General features: G+C 39.9%; 1 protein-coding gene across 1 annotated transcript in view; it reads left to right on the top strand.

The window, feature by feature from the left end:
* IRAK2 (interleukin 1 receptor associated kinase 2) overlaps nt 1–6,636 on the top strand; it is a 49,542-nt gene extending 42,906 nt beyond the window's left edge. The window contains exons 10-13 of the mRNA XM_036738735.1: nt 605–667; nt 3,358–3,558; nt 3,866–4,157; nt 4,964–6,636. Of these exons, the coding sequence (XP_036594630.1) occupies nt 605–667; nt 3,358–3,558; nt 3,866–4,157; nt 4,964–5,085 (678 nt within the window). The 3' untranslated portion in view covers nt 5,086–6,636. The remainder of the gene's footprint in view (nt 1–604; nt 668–3,357; nt 3,559–3,865; nt 4,158–4,963) is intronic.
* Nucleotides 6,637–19,386: the final 12,750 nt, after the last annotated feature.

Here is a 19,386-nt window from a genome sequence, read left to right as displayed (position 1 = left end):
AGGCTTCCATGTCACTTAAGCAGATCACAAAGGCCCATTAATGGATGGGAAAGGTTCTTAAATTAAGCAAATATACATTAACAATACAACCTCCGTCTCCTGGTCTGTAAAATACAGGGTTGGACGAGATGGTCTCTAAGGTCCCGTCTAGCTCTGATTCTATGATCCTGTGGAGATTTCTGGGTAATAGAGTAACCCAGTGAAAGTAGTGCTTAAAGAAGAGATGAGTCCGGGAGTGATCATCAGTATTGATTGGAGTTGTTGTTTAGTCGTGTCCAACTCTTCGTGACCCCCGTACTATAGGGAGGCACTAGTGGTTGAAAGGGACCATCTTGGCAGTAACCTAGGCCTGCATAATAATAGTGCCAATTTTCTCACCCGAAAAATGGGAGTAATGATAACTGTACCATCTAACACCCATTACAGGATATTGGGGATAAATGCATATTCAGTCATCAATTGGAAAAGGCTTTAAACACACACACACACACACACACAGGCTGAAGTGCTTTCCAAATACTAGATACTATCATTATGAATAAAGGGTAACTCTCTTGAATAGACCATGTACATACTCAAGACCCTAATACAATGTTCTCTCTAGGTGTTAGCAGAGATTCTGACCGGTATCCCAGCGATGGATAAAGAGAGAACTCCAGTTTATCTGGTAAGGCACTGGTTCAATTGGTTAAGTTTCTGTACTAATAAGGCCAAGTTCATGGGCTACATCTCCCTTCGGGCCCATTGATAACCTTTTCACCTTAGCCAGAGACTGGCTTGGGCATGGAGTAAGAGGGGAGAATGTGTGTTCTCTCCGGGGCTCTCAGACATATCGGTGGAAGTCAGAGGTGTAGCCATAGCTGTGTCTGAATGACCCTGTCTTCACAGACTTACCCTTGTGGTGACTTGACTTTTGACTACAGAGTTGGTACCAAGCAGAGCCACAGTTCTGGAGAAGTTAGAGGACAAGAGAGGGAAGAGACATATGTCACAATTTCCAGTTCCAATAGACTGCACATGTAGACACTATAAAATATTTGGGAGTCTATTTGCCAAGACAAACTCAGGGCCTATATGAACATAACTATGAAACACTTTTCATGCAAATAAAGTCAGATCTAAATAAATGGAAAAATATCAGTTGCTCATGGTTAGGCCGAGCTAATATAATAAAAATGACAATTTCACCTAAATTAATCTATCTATTCAGTGCCATACCAATCGAACTACAAAAAATTGTTTTACTGAGCTGGACAAAATAATAACAAAATTCATCTGGAAAAACAAGAGGTCTAGAATATCTAGGGTATTAATGAAAAGAAATGCTAGAGAAGGTGGCCTAGCCATACCAGATATTAAACTGTACTACAGAGCAGCAGTCATCAAAATTACCTGGTACTGGCTAAGAAACAGAGGTGTGGATCAGTGGAATAGGATAGGAATACAAGATGGAGAAGTCAACAACTATAGCAATCTACTCTTTGATAAACCCAAAGAGGCCAGCTTCTGGGCTAATAATTCACTATTTCACAAAAACTGTTGGGAAAATTGGAAAATGGTAGGGCAGAAACTGGGCATAGACCAATATCTTACACCATATACCAAAATAAAGTCAAAATGGGTTCATGATTTAGGAGTAAAGGCTGATACTATAAGTAATTTGGGAGAGCAAGGAATAGTTTACTTATCAGATTTATGGAAAAGCAAAGAATTCATGACCCAACAAGAGACAGAGAGCATTACAAAATGCAAAATGGATAATTTTGATTATGTTAAATTGAAATGTTTTTGTACAAAAAAAGCCAATGCAACAAAAATTAGGAGGGAAGCAGAAAATTGGGAGAAAATCTTTACAACTAGTATCTCTGATAAAGGCCTCATTTCTAAAATATACAGGGAACTGAGCCAAATATATAGGAATACAAGCCATTCCCCAATTGAGAAATGGTCAAAGGATATGAACAGGCAGTTTTCAGAGGAAGAAATTAAAGCTATCTATAGGCATATGAAAAAATGCTCTAAATCACTACTGATTAGAGAAATGCAAACCAATAGAGTGCACAAAATATGAGTGTTCATCTACTCAGCTACCACTAGGCCCTTCCCCATCTGCAGAAAACCTTCCTTGTTTTCTCTCTAGCCCTAAACTGGTTCCGCCCAAAGGCAGTAAGCAGTGCTGTGGCCAGTCTGATCTCTGAGCAATACTCATCTCCTATTTTTCAGAGTTTGTTTTGATTGTATTTACAGTGCCTGGCATTGGTGCCTGGAACACAGTAGGCACTTAATAAATGCTTGTTGATTAATTGATTCCTAAATATTCTTGCTCAAGGCTACTCCATACCAAACCATGAGACTAACATAGTCACAGTTAAATCTGCTCTCTACCCTTTCTTTGTTTTGCTGGGTTCCCCTAGTTATTGTGCTAAGTTTCCAGATGCTAGGCAAATGTTTCTCCTTTCCTGGGGAAACAGTCAATTCAAAAGCCCCTGCTTTACTGACTCAGTCTTTGTATACAAAGGTCAGCACTTCATGGTATTATGTGTTACTCCAGTGTTAACGATATTTCTCTGATCTCTTACAGACTATCACTTGAGTAGTTTAGTTTTTTCCCCCGCCTTGGGGTAGGTCATTTTTTATAAGGGGTGTGTGGTGTCATGCAAGTCTTGGATTGGGCAATTTCCTTTTACATGGGACCAAAACTCTTCCTCTCCTTGGCTGGCCCCAGTATTGCCATCCATTTGATGTCAGGGCTAGAAGCAGGAAACAGCTTTCTCTCCACTTAGAGGGGAAGAGAACTGTTATTTTCTCCCATCACTGTAGTCTATAGGCCTATCCCATTTTCCCCAGCCTACAAAGTGGTCGCTTTGGCAAGGTCAAGCTGTAGTTAGTGGCCAAACGGAAATCTCTCATTGTCTAGACCAGGGGTTTTCTCCCTGGGTTCCATGATGGGATGCCCTGGGGTCTATGAAGTTCATTGGGTTTGGTGGGATGTTTGGTTTTCGGGATTTTTGTGAAATATTTGAATTTCCCTTCCATCCCTCTACATTTTATATTAGTTAGGGGATATTATTTTAAAATGTTCTCCCTTGCACTTCTATCTCCAAATTTTACTCTTTCCTTCACTCTGTAGTGGTGCATTTGTTCTCAAAGACAAATCAAGGACTGGGCCAGGAAGTGACTGAGAAAAGGATTGTAGAGGTGGAAAACTGATGGCATTTATTTTTCCATGATATCAAGGTTCCATAAATTTCTTTTTGAAAAAAAAAAATCCCACAGCCTGAAAAAGTTTGAAAATCCCTATTGCAGCTGGTTTGGTTAAGCATTGTCAGTTTACATAAGGATCTCTTCCTTCCACAGAAGGACCTACTCATCAGTGAAATCCCGAGCACTAAAGCCCTACCGTGCTCCAAGAACAAGGGTGTGGAGAAGCTAGCTGCAAAGGAGATCTGCCAGAAATACCAGGATGCCAAAGCTGGGCACCTGCCAGAAAACTGTGCTGTAAACTTTGCCACAGCTATCTACCTCTGCCTGCAGAAAAAATCCCCCAACCTGACCCAGGTGAGATTGAGTTTCCTCCCCAAAAGTCATGCTCTTAACCAGCTGAATAAATGAGTTGGTGAGGCAAGCAGGGCCTTTTATCCATTATATTTGATCCTCACAATAGCTCTGTGGGTCAGGAAGGGCAAATCCAATTTTTACAAATATGGAAACGCAGGCTAGGGAGATTGAACAACTTGTCCATGCTCATATATAGCAGAGCTAGGACTCTGACTTCCAAAAGACTCCCATGGTTCTTTTCACTACATCCCATGATTTTTCCTTTTTAAAGAGAAGCTGACTGGAGAATGCATCTTCTCCCCCACAGGTGTGTGCTACTATGGCAGAGTTAGATCGACAAATCAGAAATCCTCAGAAACTCCTCAACCCTGGCAGCAACTTGGAATTGGAGAGGTCATCAGTGAACACCCCAGAAGAAACTGATGATGTTGACAATCTCAGCACAGAAGTCTCTTCTTCAGATGATCATGACAAGAATGGACTCTGGTCAGGAGCAGAGTCCTCATCACCCCAGCCAGGGCATAGGGAAGGAAGGTGTCTGACCAGTGAGGTAGAGGCTGACTCTTCAACGTGTTCTGGTCCTTCACATCCTCAAGATGGTAAGAACATGGAAACGTTTATTTCCTCCTTCCCCATCTCAGAATCACACACTTTCCCTGGTTCCAGATTCTGGGGGAGGGGAGGTTTGTAGAGTCTCCTGACACCTTGCAGCACGCCCCCAAGTCACTTCCAGCAGCTGCTGGCTAGCATTCTGCTAGGGGGTTACAGAATTTCAAAATTGTTCCTAAGAGGTCACGAGTTGGATCTTTAGGCAATAAAAATGGTGAGGTTAAAGAAATTTGTCTTCAGTCCTTCTCTGTTTTCATTTTTATGCCTTAATTTTTTTTTCAAATTCCCTTCCCTATACATGCACCCAGAGCTCTCACGCCATTGTGGGATGCTTATTATAACTCAGCCTCTGGGTATCCATCTACTATAGAACTGTTATCTGGTCCTTTTTTTCTCTCCCTTCCCCACTATGAAAATTACTGTTCTTCGACCCATTACCATCAGGGCCTTCTAGGTGATTTAAATTAGTGATTTAGGTAGGGCTATAGGTGGGACACTAGCAGCTAGAGGGATTAGAAACTGTCCAGTTACAGAAAACCATCTAGGGAGGCAGCTCATTCCACTTTTGGACAGATTCAATTTTTAGGACATTTTTCCTTATATTGGGAAGAAATCTACCTCTCTCTTCAACTTTTACCCAGGCCTCCTAATTCTGCCCTCTAGGAATAATGAAGAATGAAGAATAATCCCTATGATTTTGAGTCACTGAAAAATTTTGAGTGGGAAAGGGGTGGAAGAGGGAGGTGTATTTCCCCTTCTTTTGCTCCTACTCATATTAATTTTCCTTTGTTGTTAGCCACAGAAGATTCTTGGGAAGTTGAAGTCAATGATGCCAAGAAGAAATTGATGGAAAATATTTTGCTCTATGAAGAAGAAAAATTAAACAGTGAGGAGCTATTTGGATCTTTTAAGCCATAAATTAGGTGGAGGAAATACCTAATTAACATGGGAGAAATGAAGTCAAAACAAGAAACAAGATGGAAATTTATCAGTTTTTTTGTGGATAAAGACTTTCAAGTCATAAGAGTGGGTGAGAGGATTTTTTTGTGGATGAGATAAAGCCTCCACTTTTGTAGACATAAACCTCTACCTGATCTATTAGCCTTCCACAGTCTGAAGTTTGAGCTTTGAGCTTCTGACCTGAGATAAAGGAAACAATGCTGGAAGGAGCCTAGAAGGGAGAAGAAAGCTATGAAACACATTATCAAGCCTTTGGAATAGTTCTCTGTATCAAAGAACACTGTCCAGTTCAGTCTGAGTTTGACTATCACTAACTAATATGCTTCTTGGTGAGTCAGAGGTCCAAAGTTTATTTTGGAAGCCTCAAAAATAGCCTTGAACTTGATCTAGAGAATTCCTAGAGCACCTGAGCAGAATAACTGACTGAGCATTCCCCTGATTTTGGAACATTCAGGACTCTTTCATTCAAGCTGGGCAAAGCTGATCATGCTGCCTTTTAAGTTTGTGTTAGAATTCATCCACTGTTCCTGGCCCTCATCAGCAAGGTACCTGATCCCATGTTACAAGGGAGGTCTGATTACATTGGAGGTGTGAACACTTTGGGCAGGGGTGGTGGAGAGGGGCTGAAGGGAGGTGTGAACACTTTGGAGCTCCATCTATTATGTGGGAAGTGTGGACACTTCAGGGCCCCCCCACCATATTACATGGGAGGTATAAACAGTTTAGAGCCCAGTCTCCTTTGCTGAAAATGAATCAAATATTTATTATTTGCTATTAGCTTTGACCTGTGTAATGTATTTATTCCTTTACCTCTGGCCCCAAGTCACATCACTGATGCAATGGAGGGAAAATGTATTTTCCCTTCTTTTTCTAAGCTACACAAGCTAATAAAGAATTTTATTTTGAGAATAATATATTGTTCATATTTAGAGTCAGAGGCTCTGGGTTTGAGGGCTAGCTCTTATTACCTGTGGACCTTAAAGACTTCACTGACCCCACCCTGGGTCTCATTTTCCTCATTTGAAAAATGAAGAAGTGAGAGTTGCTAATCTCTAAGGTCTTTTCCAAATCTGGCATTCTAGAATTCTAATTTATTGCCTTTTGCAACATTTTGATATACCGTACTCTGAGAGGCATTGGGGTGTGGTAGAGAGGGCTAAACTTGAAGTCAGGAAGATCTTGTCTCATTCAAGTCAGGCCCTGATATAGATGAGCTGTTGACCACAGGGAAGTCATTTAACTTCTCAGCATCCAAAATACCTCTCTAAGACAGTGGTCTTCAAGTTGTTTTCATTACAAACCTCTGTCAGCAAAAATTTTTAAGGTCCCAGTATATATGTATTTATTTATAATTTGTATACATGTATAACTTATTATATTATATGGAGTATAAAACATAATACATACATTAAACAGAAAGAGAGGTTATACATGAAACTGTGAATCTCTATTATATAGAGCTTGCTTTTCCTTCTAAGTCTATAATAAATGCAACCTGTAGCTTTCAAAGGTGTGCTGCTTGTCTCATTCCTTCTGGCCTTACTTTTGTTCTTTTCAATGCATTCTTTAACAAAACAGAAACAAAACCTCCAGTGACCCTCTTTTCTTTCTTTTTCTGGGGGGCAAATATTTTGCTGGTTTCCTCATTTTCCACCTCCTCTCCCCCAAACTGAAAAACAAAACAAAAAATTCTTGTAATAGTGTTCAGCTAGTAAATTTCTATCTGTTTTGTGTTATTTGTTTTGTTTTTGCAAACTACCTGGAAAGTGTTGACCTTATATATTTTTAACAAGTTGGAGAATTCTCTTTCCAAGGGTGTATATAGGAGAGTTTTTCAAGGTGATACAGTCATACCATTTTTTGGCAACAAAGTCATATGAAAATGGAAACATTTCCAAACCTTTGTTTTCAAAATGCTCTCTCCAGAATAAGAGTTTCTTTGAAACAGCAATTTTTTTACCCCCCCCCCCCCCCCCCGGCCATGAAATGTTACCTTTAACATGAAGGTAGTTTGCTTAATTTTTGAAAACTTCTACTAGGTAACACACTACCGATAACCAGTTGTCATCACAGAAATAGGTGAACAAATATGGAACTTTTGTGTTTTTTGAAAAAGAAAAATACATAATTCATCTTTAAGTTTGTTGACTCTTTGCTATAAGAAAATCTTGGAACCTCTGTGTGGAACAAGATTTTCATGGTCAGGTGCTGTCGCATCAGATGAGAAAATCATATTGATTCTGATTCTATTTCGTAATTGATTGTATTTGGTATCATTCTCCAATATGTTATAAAATTGCCTAAACCATGTTTCTTTGTCTCTGAGTTAAGTTCAGAAATTCAGCTTTCCTCTCTGAGTTACATTGTCCCATAAATCACCTTAATCCAATATATATATATATTGTCTGGCTCCCCATGTATAATTAACAGAGATCTGTTATCTTCCTAACAAGCCTTGAAAGATACGTGTGGGTATCAGGAAGTCTGTTATCTCTGCCGTGTTGGCTGTGCTTCAAGAAGGTCTGGACTGTTATCCACGCAGGTGGATACCAATGAGCTTTCCACAGCAACAAGATGGAAGGAGAGGCTGTTATTAGCCCTGCATTCCAGATTTCCATCGAATCACATTGTTTTCCATCTTTAGACTTTGTAACAAATCGTATTGTTTGATGCTTCCTGTTCTTTGTTCTCTTGTACTTCCCAAAACTATATAAACCTTACCTTGTGGTCTTTTGACTGACTGAGAAGTCAAGAGACCCCTTTTATTGGTAATTGCTGGACTTTGGAGTAAGTTGAATGTGTTTGGAACTTTGTGCCAAAGTTACCTTAATTTCAATTGCAACAGTTGGAGACTGAAGGGACATAAGGCCGGCAGGGGATGGCCCCTGAAATAACCCTCCAGGGAAAAACTCTAAGAGCTCATTGGTAGAATTTGCCACCTGAGGCTTTTTTCCATGAAAGATTACAGCCATGAAGGACCCTCCTGACCCCAATCTCTTCCAAGTCAGGTAAGCCCCCATACTGTTGGGTAAGCCACAGCTATGTTTGTTTGTCTTCCTGTCGGTGTTTAAGTGTGACAGACTGGCAACAAGTGAAATAGAAAACCTGGGAAATCCCCCTAAGATATTGATACTTCTTCAGGCAATACTGAATGCTTGGAGAATTTTTATTTTTAAAAGGGCTCTTGCAAGAGGATCAGGAAAGTAACTGAACTCTTGAAGGAATATTTCCTCCTTCATAGGGGGACTCCTGGTTCAAGCTAGGAGAGGGAGGTGTCATTTTGGTTGGGGAGGCCTGAAAACAGGGGATCTTCCCAGTTGTTAATTGGGGGTGACTAAAATTAGGGCAAAGATATGTGTGTGTGTGTGTATCTCCCAGATTTGACCTAAATAAGGGACTTTCCTTTGTGCACTCTAATTTTATTTAGTATTTTCGTGTCATCTGGTCATATTATCTATGTTTGTTAGTCAAAGTAACTTTTTCTTGGGGCTTTGATTAGTGGAATTTTTTTTCCTTCAGAAAGAACAAGTCATTCTCTCTCTCTCTCTCTCTCTCTCTCTCTCTCTCTCTCTCTCTCTTTTTCTCCCCCCCCCCCCTCCTCCTGACTCCTTACTCCAACTAAGTCAGGGAGGCAGACAAGAAACACAGACAAGTGGGATGGGGATCTTTTCCTCAATTTACAGAGATTTATGACATAGTAAACTAATTAGAAACCGAGTTTATGACTAAAATGTAAGTTCTCTACTGCAAATTTCTAAAGTATGGCTTGAATGTTTTTATAAATTCTGAAATGTTTTTAGTGAGATTTAACTCTACAGAATTTTTTTAAAAGGAGAATTAAAATACTCTGAAAGTTACAATGGAAAATAACACTTAGATCTCTTATCACTCTCCCTGAAAAGTGACAGATTTATTGTTTTGCAGCTCTGAGAGGAAGGTCATTTCACTGATTAGAAAGAAGCTAGTTAGAAAATTGTATCAATGGAGTTTCAAAGTGAAGAAAAAATAGGTTGCTGCTTACATTTTAAATAGATTGGCACTTGGGAACTGCCTGCTTATTATTAACTCCCGTTGCCCCTGAAAACAAGAAAAGTTTATGTAGATCAGGGAACAACCAAAAAATAAATAGGTTTTGTTAGAATATCTAATTAGATACTTGGGAGTTTCACAAATTAAAGTTACATATTAATCAATTTAAAAAGAAATTTTTGAATTGGTGTGTGTTTGGCAATTAGAAATTTTGCTACAAATTATATTAGACTCCCTGAGTAGGGTATAGATATTAATTAGAGTAGATTTTGAACAACTTGTCAAGAAGAAAATGAGACTTCTAATAGGTGGGATTTGGGGCCAGATCCACTCAAACTACATGATGCAGAAATTATTGACTCTGCTTTTATTAACCAATTCCTGCCAGGAATTAAGTGGTATATTTGTGCTTTCTGCCCTAGGTGACATGAGAAAAGTATAGATCAACTTAGGAGCATTGCCATAGACGTATATGATAGCTACTCAATATCACATGACCACAGATTAAAAGAAGTGAAGTAAGTTTGGGCTATATTTCAAAGCAAGTTTACAATTTGAATTTTAAAATTGTCTTTTTGCTCACAGAAACAGAAAAATTTGATTGAATCAAGAAGCAACTTGAAAATAAGTAAAATTTAATTGAAAGGGAGATTTCAAGAGGTGACAAGGAACTAGAAATGCCTTTTGGGTACTCAATGGTAAAACTTCCAAAACCTTATATAACAGAATTAGTTGTTTGGGTAAATTGGAAATAAGTTACCGAAGGATATTGGAATAAACCATGTTTATGTAAGTTTTTAAGAACCCCAAAGGCAACGGTATTGGAATTAATTGCGGTTGTATAGAAATTTTTTTGGGGGGGTTGGTGCCAAATTACAAAGGAGAAATTCAGTGGTGTGAAGATGGGTTTTATAGATGATAAGGGATATGAAAAAGAAGAAGCAGATCAAAATATGAAAGGAGAACAACAAAGTCCCTGTTTTTCAGGGCTTTGATCAAAGCCAATCGGAGGTAGTTATAGAGAAAGGAAGAGAGAATGTTTGATAAAGTGGGGTTTGAAAGTAAAAGGGATTTGGAATTTTATGAAGAGAGGTTTGAGAGAGGTTTTTGATCTCTTAGAATAAGAAGGATATGAGAAATGTTATGTCATTATTCTTTGTGATATGGAAATTATAGTAATATATTAGCAACATGGAATTATTTGAAGATGGTGTACTATAATTCTGTCCTTAAAGGGCCACAAGAAGAGTATATTTTGATTGTTATATGAAGAACATAAAATCCTTGTGGACTCTAAAAGAGGGAGATGAGAACACAAGACTGCCACTTTTAAGTCTTTGGCAGTTGTTGTCTGTTGTTTATCTTCCCCTCTGGAAGAGGACCAATGACCTTAGGTAATGTCTTGACTTGCAATTTAATCGGATTTGTAATTGAATTGGATTTAAAATGAGACAGAGCTGTGCAAAGTCAGCAGCCTCACTCTCTCCTCCAGAGTCAGAGTCATCAGAGTCCAGTGGCATAAGTTAAGATGACTGGGATGGCCCAGGATGCAGTGGGAGACCTTAGCCTTTTTATATTGTTAAAAATAGTCAATAATGAAAACCTAACATTATAGCCTCTTTTTTTTTGCCCCAAATTCTTTACTCTAATACTATGATTCATATTTTGTTCATGTGGATATTCCTTAATAGATAAGCCACAAATGAGTTGCCTTACAGCCAGTCCTGGTGATAAGCCTTCCTATACATAGAGGGGATGGTCTTCAGGGATGTCTTTGGACCTTGTATGGGTACTTAAGGTGGGACTTTTTTTTTTTTTTTTTACTGTTTTCTCTTTTAGGACGCTAAAGTAATCAAGTGCCTTTGATTAAGTCTTGCTAGGTGCAAAGCCCCAGGCCCACACCCTTTCACTAACTAGGTATGAGGCCCTAGGCCCCACACCTTTTTGCTAAGTAGGCTCTGAGCCCTCAGGGTCCTGAACAGGGTATAAAAACTCAGAGGTTAGCGATTTTGCTTGGGGCTCTCACTCTGTGGAGACTCTGGGTAGCTGCTGGAACCCTGCGCCCCCTCCCCCCAAGAAACCCTGATGTTGGTGCTTCTCTGGTAACTATGTATTGCTATAGGTAGACTGGTTTGTGTTATTTGCTCTGTTTATATAATGTATGTTTGTAATTTCTGTTTGTATTCTCTCTGAAGTTCAGAGTGCTGGCTTTTCCCCCTGAACTAAGTGAATGATATATGTATGTTTAATTAAAGTGAGATTGTAAACCCCTTAAAGTTGCTTTCCTTAGAAAAGCAGATCAAAGAACCTGTCCTGGCAGCTCTTCTGTGTGCTGTTGTTATTGGTCTTTTACCCCCACAACAGCTGCTAGCAACATTATTGATACAGACCTACATATCCCCTTGAATAACATGGTAATCAAATTTTAAAAAGCGATAGCATTACGAGAGAAAATAAATATAATATTAACTGAGGACTCCAACATTCCATAATATAAAAATATAATAAATGCAAAGAAAGCTGTTTCAGTACAGGACTGAATGGCTTATTTGACAAGCTGAAATTAACATATTTGAAAAGAAGTTAATGGAAGAAGGAAAGACTTCCCCCCTCCCCCAAAAAGCAGATGGATCAATTCCTCAAGATTCAATTTGATTCAATAACTATTGAGCACTTTATAAGAGTATTGATAAAACATACTGATGAAGTGCTTTAAGATTACAAAGTGTTTTCCTCACAGTATCATAGTGTATTGTAAAAAGTGATGGATTTGGTATCAGAGTACCTGGGTTGGAATCAGCTCTGTCACTAACTGCCTCTGTGATCTGAGCAAATCATTTTATTTTTCTGGAGTTTGGTTTCCTGTAAAATGAAGAAGTTGGATCAGATGACTTCTAAATTCCCTTATGACTCTAAATCTTTGATGCATGAATCCTGGGTATGCAAGGATTGCCATCTCCTTCTTTTTCCTTTAAATTACTTGGATACTTACACTTTCTACTCAGTGCCCTGGGGATGATTTATTTAAAGTTTAGATTTTGGCTACTGCCTTGGGTTTCCATATATGAAGGAATAGAATGGCATGGATGTTCAATATGAATCAGGTATGGGGCAAGCATTTATTTTTTAAACACAAAATAAACTAAACATAAAACACTCATAGACATGCATTGGCAGAAAGAACAGATTTCAGTAACTTAACTCAGGGCTGTCCAAAATGCAGCCTGCTGGCTGCATGCCACCCACATTGTGACTTATGTGGCTCAGCTACAAGCATAGAAATTTACATAAATGCTTTAGTAAACAAAGCCAAGCTACTGCAGACCTCTTACTAAAATGGCAAACCAAAGTATACTGTCTATTGTTTCAATAAAAACCTAAGGTTGGACAGCCCTGACTTAACTTATAACTATAGACTTTCCTATGAGTTTGAGACTTCAACTTCATCCGAACATAAAGCAAGTTGTAGGACTATTTTGTTACGTTTCACCTCAGCTCTGCACTGTACCTTCCAAGTCCATGCAATCTGTCCATCTATTGTCTCCTCCTATTGTTTGTGGTCATATTCTCTAGTGCAGAAGCTTTCCCTGGCTCAAGTCAACTCTATCCTGCTGAACAAGAATTTCTGGACATTTTGAACTCACAAATTTGGTGTCAAGCTTGTACAAATTCTATTTCAAGATGGGATGTGTTCTCTACATGCTCAGGAAAAGAAACACAATGTGGAAAAGGCAGCCAGGGTTCACTCTTATGGATTGAGTCTGTTTGCTCTAGCTGCCATGTGGTAGAAATGGATACTCACACAGAGTCCCCAGCTCAGAGGAGAAGAGATTAGAGAGGGGAGAGACTGGAAACAAGGAAATCAGTTAAGTGGCTATTATACTATTCTAGGTGAGTGGTGTTGAGGGACTAAACTAGGTCATCACCTAATAAGCAGGGAGATGAAAGAGATGTTGTGGAGGCAGAATTGGTAGGACTTCAATTTAAGAAACAATCATTAAGCACCTACTGTATGCAAGGGATTGTGCTAGGCACTATGGATACTATAAAAATGAAAATGTCCTTGTTCATCCTCTCTAGTCTGTGATGTCTAGAAACTCCCCATTCTTTCTAGGAGGTGCAGTATCTTCCCCTTTCTCTTTCCAGGAGGCTGGGTCCTGGATCTCCAGTACCGTATCTTGCTATTGAAATTCCTCAAGCCATGTGGTTTTCTAGGAATTCTCATGAGGTACCCTCATTGCCTCTCCAAGTTTGCCATCTTGGAGGCTGAAGAGATTGCCTGGGAAGGGCTACATGGATAAGCAGACTCTCCTACCCCAGGGACCTGTATTTGTCTATTGTCAGTTCTCTCTGGATTTTGGATTTCTGGTAGAGCTGAATGTTCCCTTTTACAGAGCACCATAAGATTTGGATCTACCATAACTCTAATAAAAAAAATCACTGCAAGGTACCCTAACTCAATTCTCAGTTATGTATAAATGGATCAACCAATACCCAGGTCAGGGATATTTCCCATCTCATCAAGATTTGTGTTCAAACCAAACAAGGTATCAATGGGGATATATGTGTTTATCAAGAAGATATAATTAAACATCTAAGAAAAAAATAGCCTTACCCATTAATCTTATTAAATTGGTTAGACACACTTCTGGTCGCACTCTATGTGGACATCATTATCCTAATTTTTCAGAGCAGGAAATTAGAGAAATGAAGTGACTTGGCCAAGGCCACATAGTTAGAATTCATCAGTGGTGGGACTAGAACAACTGCTTGCGTTGGGTGGAACTTGTGCCAGGATGTGACCCTTGCAATTTTTATGCCGTTCAATGTTCTAATGATAGGACCCCAAATGGAGAGCCACTTGGGCCAAGTGGTCCTACTGCACACAAAGCATATGGACAATGACAGACCCTGTGGTTCTTTCCCACCCATATATTTTTAACCCTCTGTCAGGCAGTTAATGCTAGCAGCTCCTGTATAGTTAAAACTCTAACCCAACTGTAGCAGCCTATGAGCCACTCCTTTTCTGTTGCTTCAGATAGCCAACTCAAACCCTCTCCCAATTTCTGGTCCTGATAAAGAAATTCCCCCCACCCAAGCCTGCTATTGATAGGTGACCACTAGATTGATAACTTCTCTGTGACCACATCTGGCTCTGATTAGGAATACCCCTTCCCACATTTGGCATCAATCTGCATTGAATGGGTCACACTTTTTTTTTTTGAAAGAAGTTTGGCAGTTAAGGGGAGAAGAGAGAATGATAGCTTAAGGAAGCATCAGGAACAAAGGTAGGTTTTTATTAGGATAGGGCAGATCCCTTCAGAAAGTTGAAGGGAAGTAACAAGCAGAAAGGGCAGAAGAGAGGGAGGAAGAGAAGGAGAGAGAGTGACAGAGAGAAAGAGACAGACAGAGAGAGATTAATTGTACAAATGAAGGAGAGCATCAGCAAGGAGGGGGGCTTTTTATTTTCTGAGACTAGAGAAAAGAAACTGAAAAGATACAGAATGGTTTTGAGGTGATGGAGAACCTCAGGTGGTAGTACAGCAGGAAGCTAACAGCCTTGTAAATTCAGGGGGAAGGCATAGGGAGACAAGGAGATCAAGAGTGCACCTCAGTTCAGCTGAGGTCAGTCAGTCAGGTTACCATGGTAACAGGGACAGGAAACCCTAAATAGGAGGATACAATGTCAGAATCTCAGGCATGCAGTGATACTTTGTCACATGGTGACACATTGTTATGCTCTCAAATAGAAATGCGCCCCCTAGAGTGAAGGAGACAGGAAACACAAAATCATAATATTCAGGTTAGGGAGATTTTGGAAGATTTTAAACAGCAGCAAATCATAGATAACCTGAGTAGGTTCACCCAGTGAATAGGAGAATCATTAATATTTTGGATGGTGAGAATCAGTGATGAAGGGGCCACAGGAGTGTCTGTAGATTCTGTGGATTGTATGAGATTCACAAGTATTAGTCAGAATTCTTTTGTAGAGCAAGATTTTAGGGATTATAATTCTCAAAGAAGTAACCAAACAACCAATTTGTTGGCTTTGGCTGCAATGGGCTGTAAAGAGGAATATCCAGCTGATATACTATGTGGCCTACTGCAGATAGACCTTGGTATTCAATTAGGGACTGTACGAGAAAGTTAAGGGAGGAGGTAATGAAGACTGCTATTATGCTGGGGAACGCCGAAGTTTATCATGAAACTCCCTTGGGAGTCCCTCATAGGAATTTGATCATTAAGATGGCACCCTCCCACTTATAACCATGTGATTCTGACTCTGCTGATTACAGAAATAGGGAACCCTCTTTCAGAGGTGCTGGATAAGATTTCACAGGGAATTAATAAATTTCCTTGGGAAAAAAGGGTACAAAACCAGCAAATTCAACGTTGGAATAGAATGACAAGGAGAGAGATGTTTATGGCTCTGTTGAAAGCATGGGTAGATTTTAGAAGAATAGATGGTGTTCCAACTGATGAGCTATATAGAATGTACTGAGATAAGGGGCTTAATAGCAAATGGAGTAGAGAAGTAAGAACTGCCCTTACAAATCCTACAGATCTTGAACCCTTGTATCCAAGTGAGTCACACCTTCAAGGAGACTAGGGAACAGGCGAGCCCTAGCTGAGATTAAAGAAACACACAGACGGGATTACAGACCCCATATTAATCTGACTATATATTGGTAGAATGGATCAAATACTATAACTAGAGCATTGATTGACACTGGGGCAAAGGACAGCTTGATTTATGGAAACCCTGACAAATTTAAGCAAGGAACTCCTATTACCATCACAGGACTAGGAGGGGCTGAAATATCAGCCAAACAAGTCAAACTGATGATGAAAATTGGACAATTACCTAATAAAGAATATACTGTGGTCATTGTACCCATTCCTGAATACATCATTGGAATAGATATATTGAAAGGCATGACTCTGCATTTGCCTGAGGGGAGATATCAATTTGCAGCAAGGAAGATAGGAATTAATACAGTTTTGGTGGGAAAAGTAAAGATGGACCCAATCGCTTTACCTGAACCTTTTAAAGTAATTACTTTGAACAGTATCATGTGCCAGGTAGGCAAGATGAAATTGGCAATACTATAAAGGAATATGTTGAAACAGGAGTGTTAGTCCCTACAACCACTCAATGGAATAATCCTGTATGGCCAGTACAAAAGTCAGACAGAATGTGGAGAATGACAATGGCTTATAGAAAATTGAATAAAGTGACTCTACTCTTTACTGTTACCTTAATAAAAAGGATCCAGAAATATGATGGGACTTGGTATGCAGTTATTGATTTGGCCAATGCTTTCTTTACTATCCCAATAGACTCTAAACAATGGGACCAGTTTGCTTTCATGTGGCAGGGCTGACAATATACTTTTACATGTTTGCCACAAGGATATCTGCACAGCCCAACTATTTGTCATAGGTTTGTGGCTGAACATTTGGATGAATTGAAGTTACCTGGTGTATAGCTTACCCACTACATAGATGATATTCTGATACAGGGAGAAAATGTAAAAGAAGTGAAGAAGAGTTTGATACTTTTAATTGAGCATATGAAAAGCAAAGGATGTGAAATTAACCCTGCAAAGATTCAAGGACCAGCTTAAACCATAAAGTTTTTGGGTATATGATGGAATAAAGGACTGTGAGAAATTCTCCCACAAGCTCAACAAAAGATCCAAGATTTTCCTATCCCTCACCAATAAGAAGGAGGCACAAAAGTTCATAGGACTGTTTGGATATTGGAGACACCACATTCCACATCTTGGGCAAATTTTGAAACCCTTATATAAAGTTACCAGGAAAAAATATGAATTTGATTGGGGACTTGAATAGAATATAGCTTTTGAAGAAGATAAAGCTGCTATACAATTGGCTCTGGATTTATGGCCTATGCAAAGTGGACCGGTGGAATTACAAATGACTGTACAAGATGACTATGAGAATTGGAGTTTATGGCAGAAACAACAAAGCTGAAATGTACCCTTAGGATTTTGGTCAAGAAAACTACCCTCATCTGGATTACAACATACACCTTTCGAAAAGCAGTTCTTAGCTGCGTATTGGGCTTTGGTAGAGATTGAACAACTGACTCTGGGCCATTGTTTCAACAATTCGGCTAGCGCTACTTGTATTAACAATCCAGCTAGCAGCTTCTGTGGGGGCGTAAGATCCTCCACCAGCCGGCACCCAGGAGGCTGCCAGGCACGCCGGAAAAGCACAGGTTCTTTTTATCTGCTTAAACAAGGAAAGCACAGTGAAGGGGTTGACCAGCTTTCTTTCATCTACCATTCAGTTAGCATACAGACAACATTCATCTAGTTCAGGGGAAAATGCCAGCATTCAGTTAGCATTCAATTAGTTCAGGGGAGCAAAGAGACAAGCATCAACAGACAGGCCAAATACAGCTTACAGGTACCTAGTTCAGGGGAACAAACAACTACCACCCCGAACTTCAGAACTAAATACAAACAAATTACAAACAGCAACAGACAGACCCAATACAATTCATAGTTACCAACATCTGGGCTTGGCCCGAGAGCAAGGGCTGGCCCAGAGTCACGCTCCCCAGGAAAGAGATCTTCAAGCTGTCCTCTCCCCTCTTATAGAGTTTTTGACATCATCAAGCGCCGCCTGAATGACCAGAGCCAATTGGTTCTTGAGTTGGCCCCTCCCCCCACTGTAGACTAGGTTAACACCCAACAGGGCGTGGCTCTGGAGTTAACACCTCCCCTCAGCCAGCCCCATGACTCATCACACAGGAAGTTCTCTGTTCGCAGGCCATGAGTCTCTGGACTTCCTGCCCTGGAAGAGGTCACACAGGAAGTTCTCTGCTCCCAGGTATGGCCCAGTGAGGCTCAATGAGGTAAGCTGAGTCACTCAAAGAAAACAAAGGCCACTCTGGCTACACTACTGTAGCTGTGTACCACCAACAACAACCAGCACACAGAATACTGCAAGCCCAGATTCTTTTGATCTGCTTTACTAAGGAAAGCAATGTTAAGGGGTTAACAATCTTACTTTAATCCAGCATACAAATATCATTCACTTAGTTCAGGGGAAAAAGCCAGTACCCTGAACTTCAGAGCAAATACAAACAAATTACAAACACACCTTTATGAACAGATCAATTACAATTCATAGTTACCAAGGGACCATCAACATCTGAGTTCAGCTGGGAGTTCGACAAGGCTGTCTCAGAGTCACGCGCCACTCCTGCTGTGGCTCAGAACTCTGAAAAGAGAAAGCCAACCTCTGCATTTATATATCTTATTCAGTGTCAAAGGTGAGTCACACATGAGAGTCACCCACATGACCTAAAATCGGCACAAAAATGCGACTTAAACCTATGTGATCTAAAAGCCTCTGATGTCACAAACATGTCACTCAAACCCATGTAAACTAGGCTTTCCCTTGAGGCAAGGAGGTCATCAAGGACTCCTAATTTAATCAAGGAAACAAAGGCCAAACTCTTCAAGGGCACTTGGTTGAATAAGTGCTAAGAGCCCATCTCGATTTCCAATACAGCCATGAAGTGATATTAAGGCCTGGAATCCTGATTATGACTTGGGTAATGAGTACCCCAGCATCTCACAGAATTGGACATGCGCAAGAGGCTAGCATAATTAAATGGAAATGGTATATTCAGAATAGATCGAAAACAGGTAAAAGTGGAGTTTCTGCTCTACATGAATCAATAGCAAGCATCGACATTGATGGAAATGACAAACACTCTGAACCAAGGCAACAGTTGGTACAATCCTTGGTAAAGTGGAATGATGGATATGATGGACTGACTAAAGAGCAGAAGAAACATGCATGGTTTAATGATGGGACAACAACATATTTGGGCCATAAAAGACATTGGAAAGTAGTAGCCTATAACCCATGTACTAAGAGAACTTTGGAAAGTACTGGGATAGGTGGAAGTAGTCAATATGCTGAACTTATGGCAGTACATCAAGCCATTAAAACAGAGAAAGGAAGACAGTGTCATATATTCACTGATGAGTGGGCAGTAGCTAATGGGTTGGCTACATGGATGCCAATGTGGAAAAATAAAAATTGGGAAATTCATGGTAAACGAGTTTGAGGCAAAGAACTATGGGAAGATATATGGGACGTGTCTTTGGTTATTAATTTGTCAGTGTTTCATGTAGAATCTCACGTGCCCCTATGCCAGAATGTGAGTACGATGCACATGCTGAT

Source organism: Trichosurus vulpecula, chromosome 9 (assembly GCF_011100635.1).
Source record: "Trichosurus vulpecula isolate mTriVul1 chromosome 9, mTriVul1.pri, whole genome shotgun sequence".
Lineage (NCBI taxonomy): Eukaryota > Metazoa > Chordata > Mammalia > Diprotodontia > Phalangeridae > Trichosurus > Trichosurus vulpecula.
This window is presented reverse-complemented; position numbering and strand designations above follow the sequence as displayed.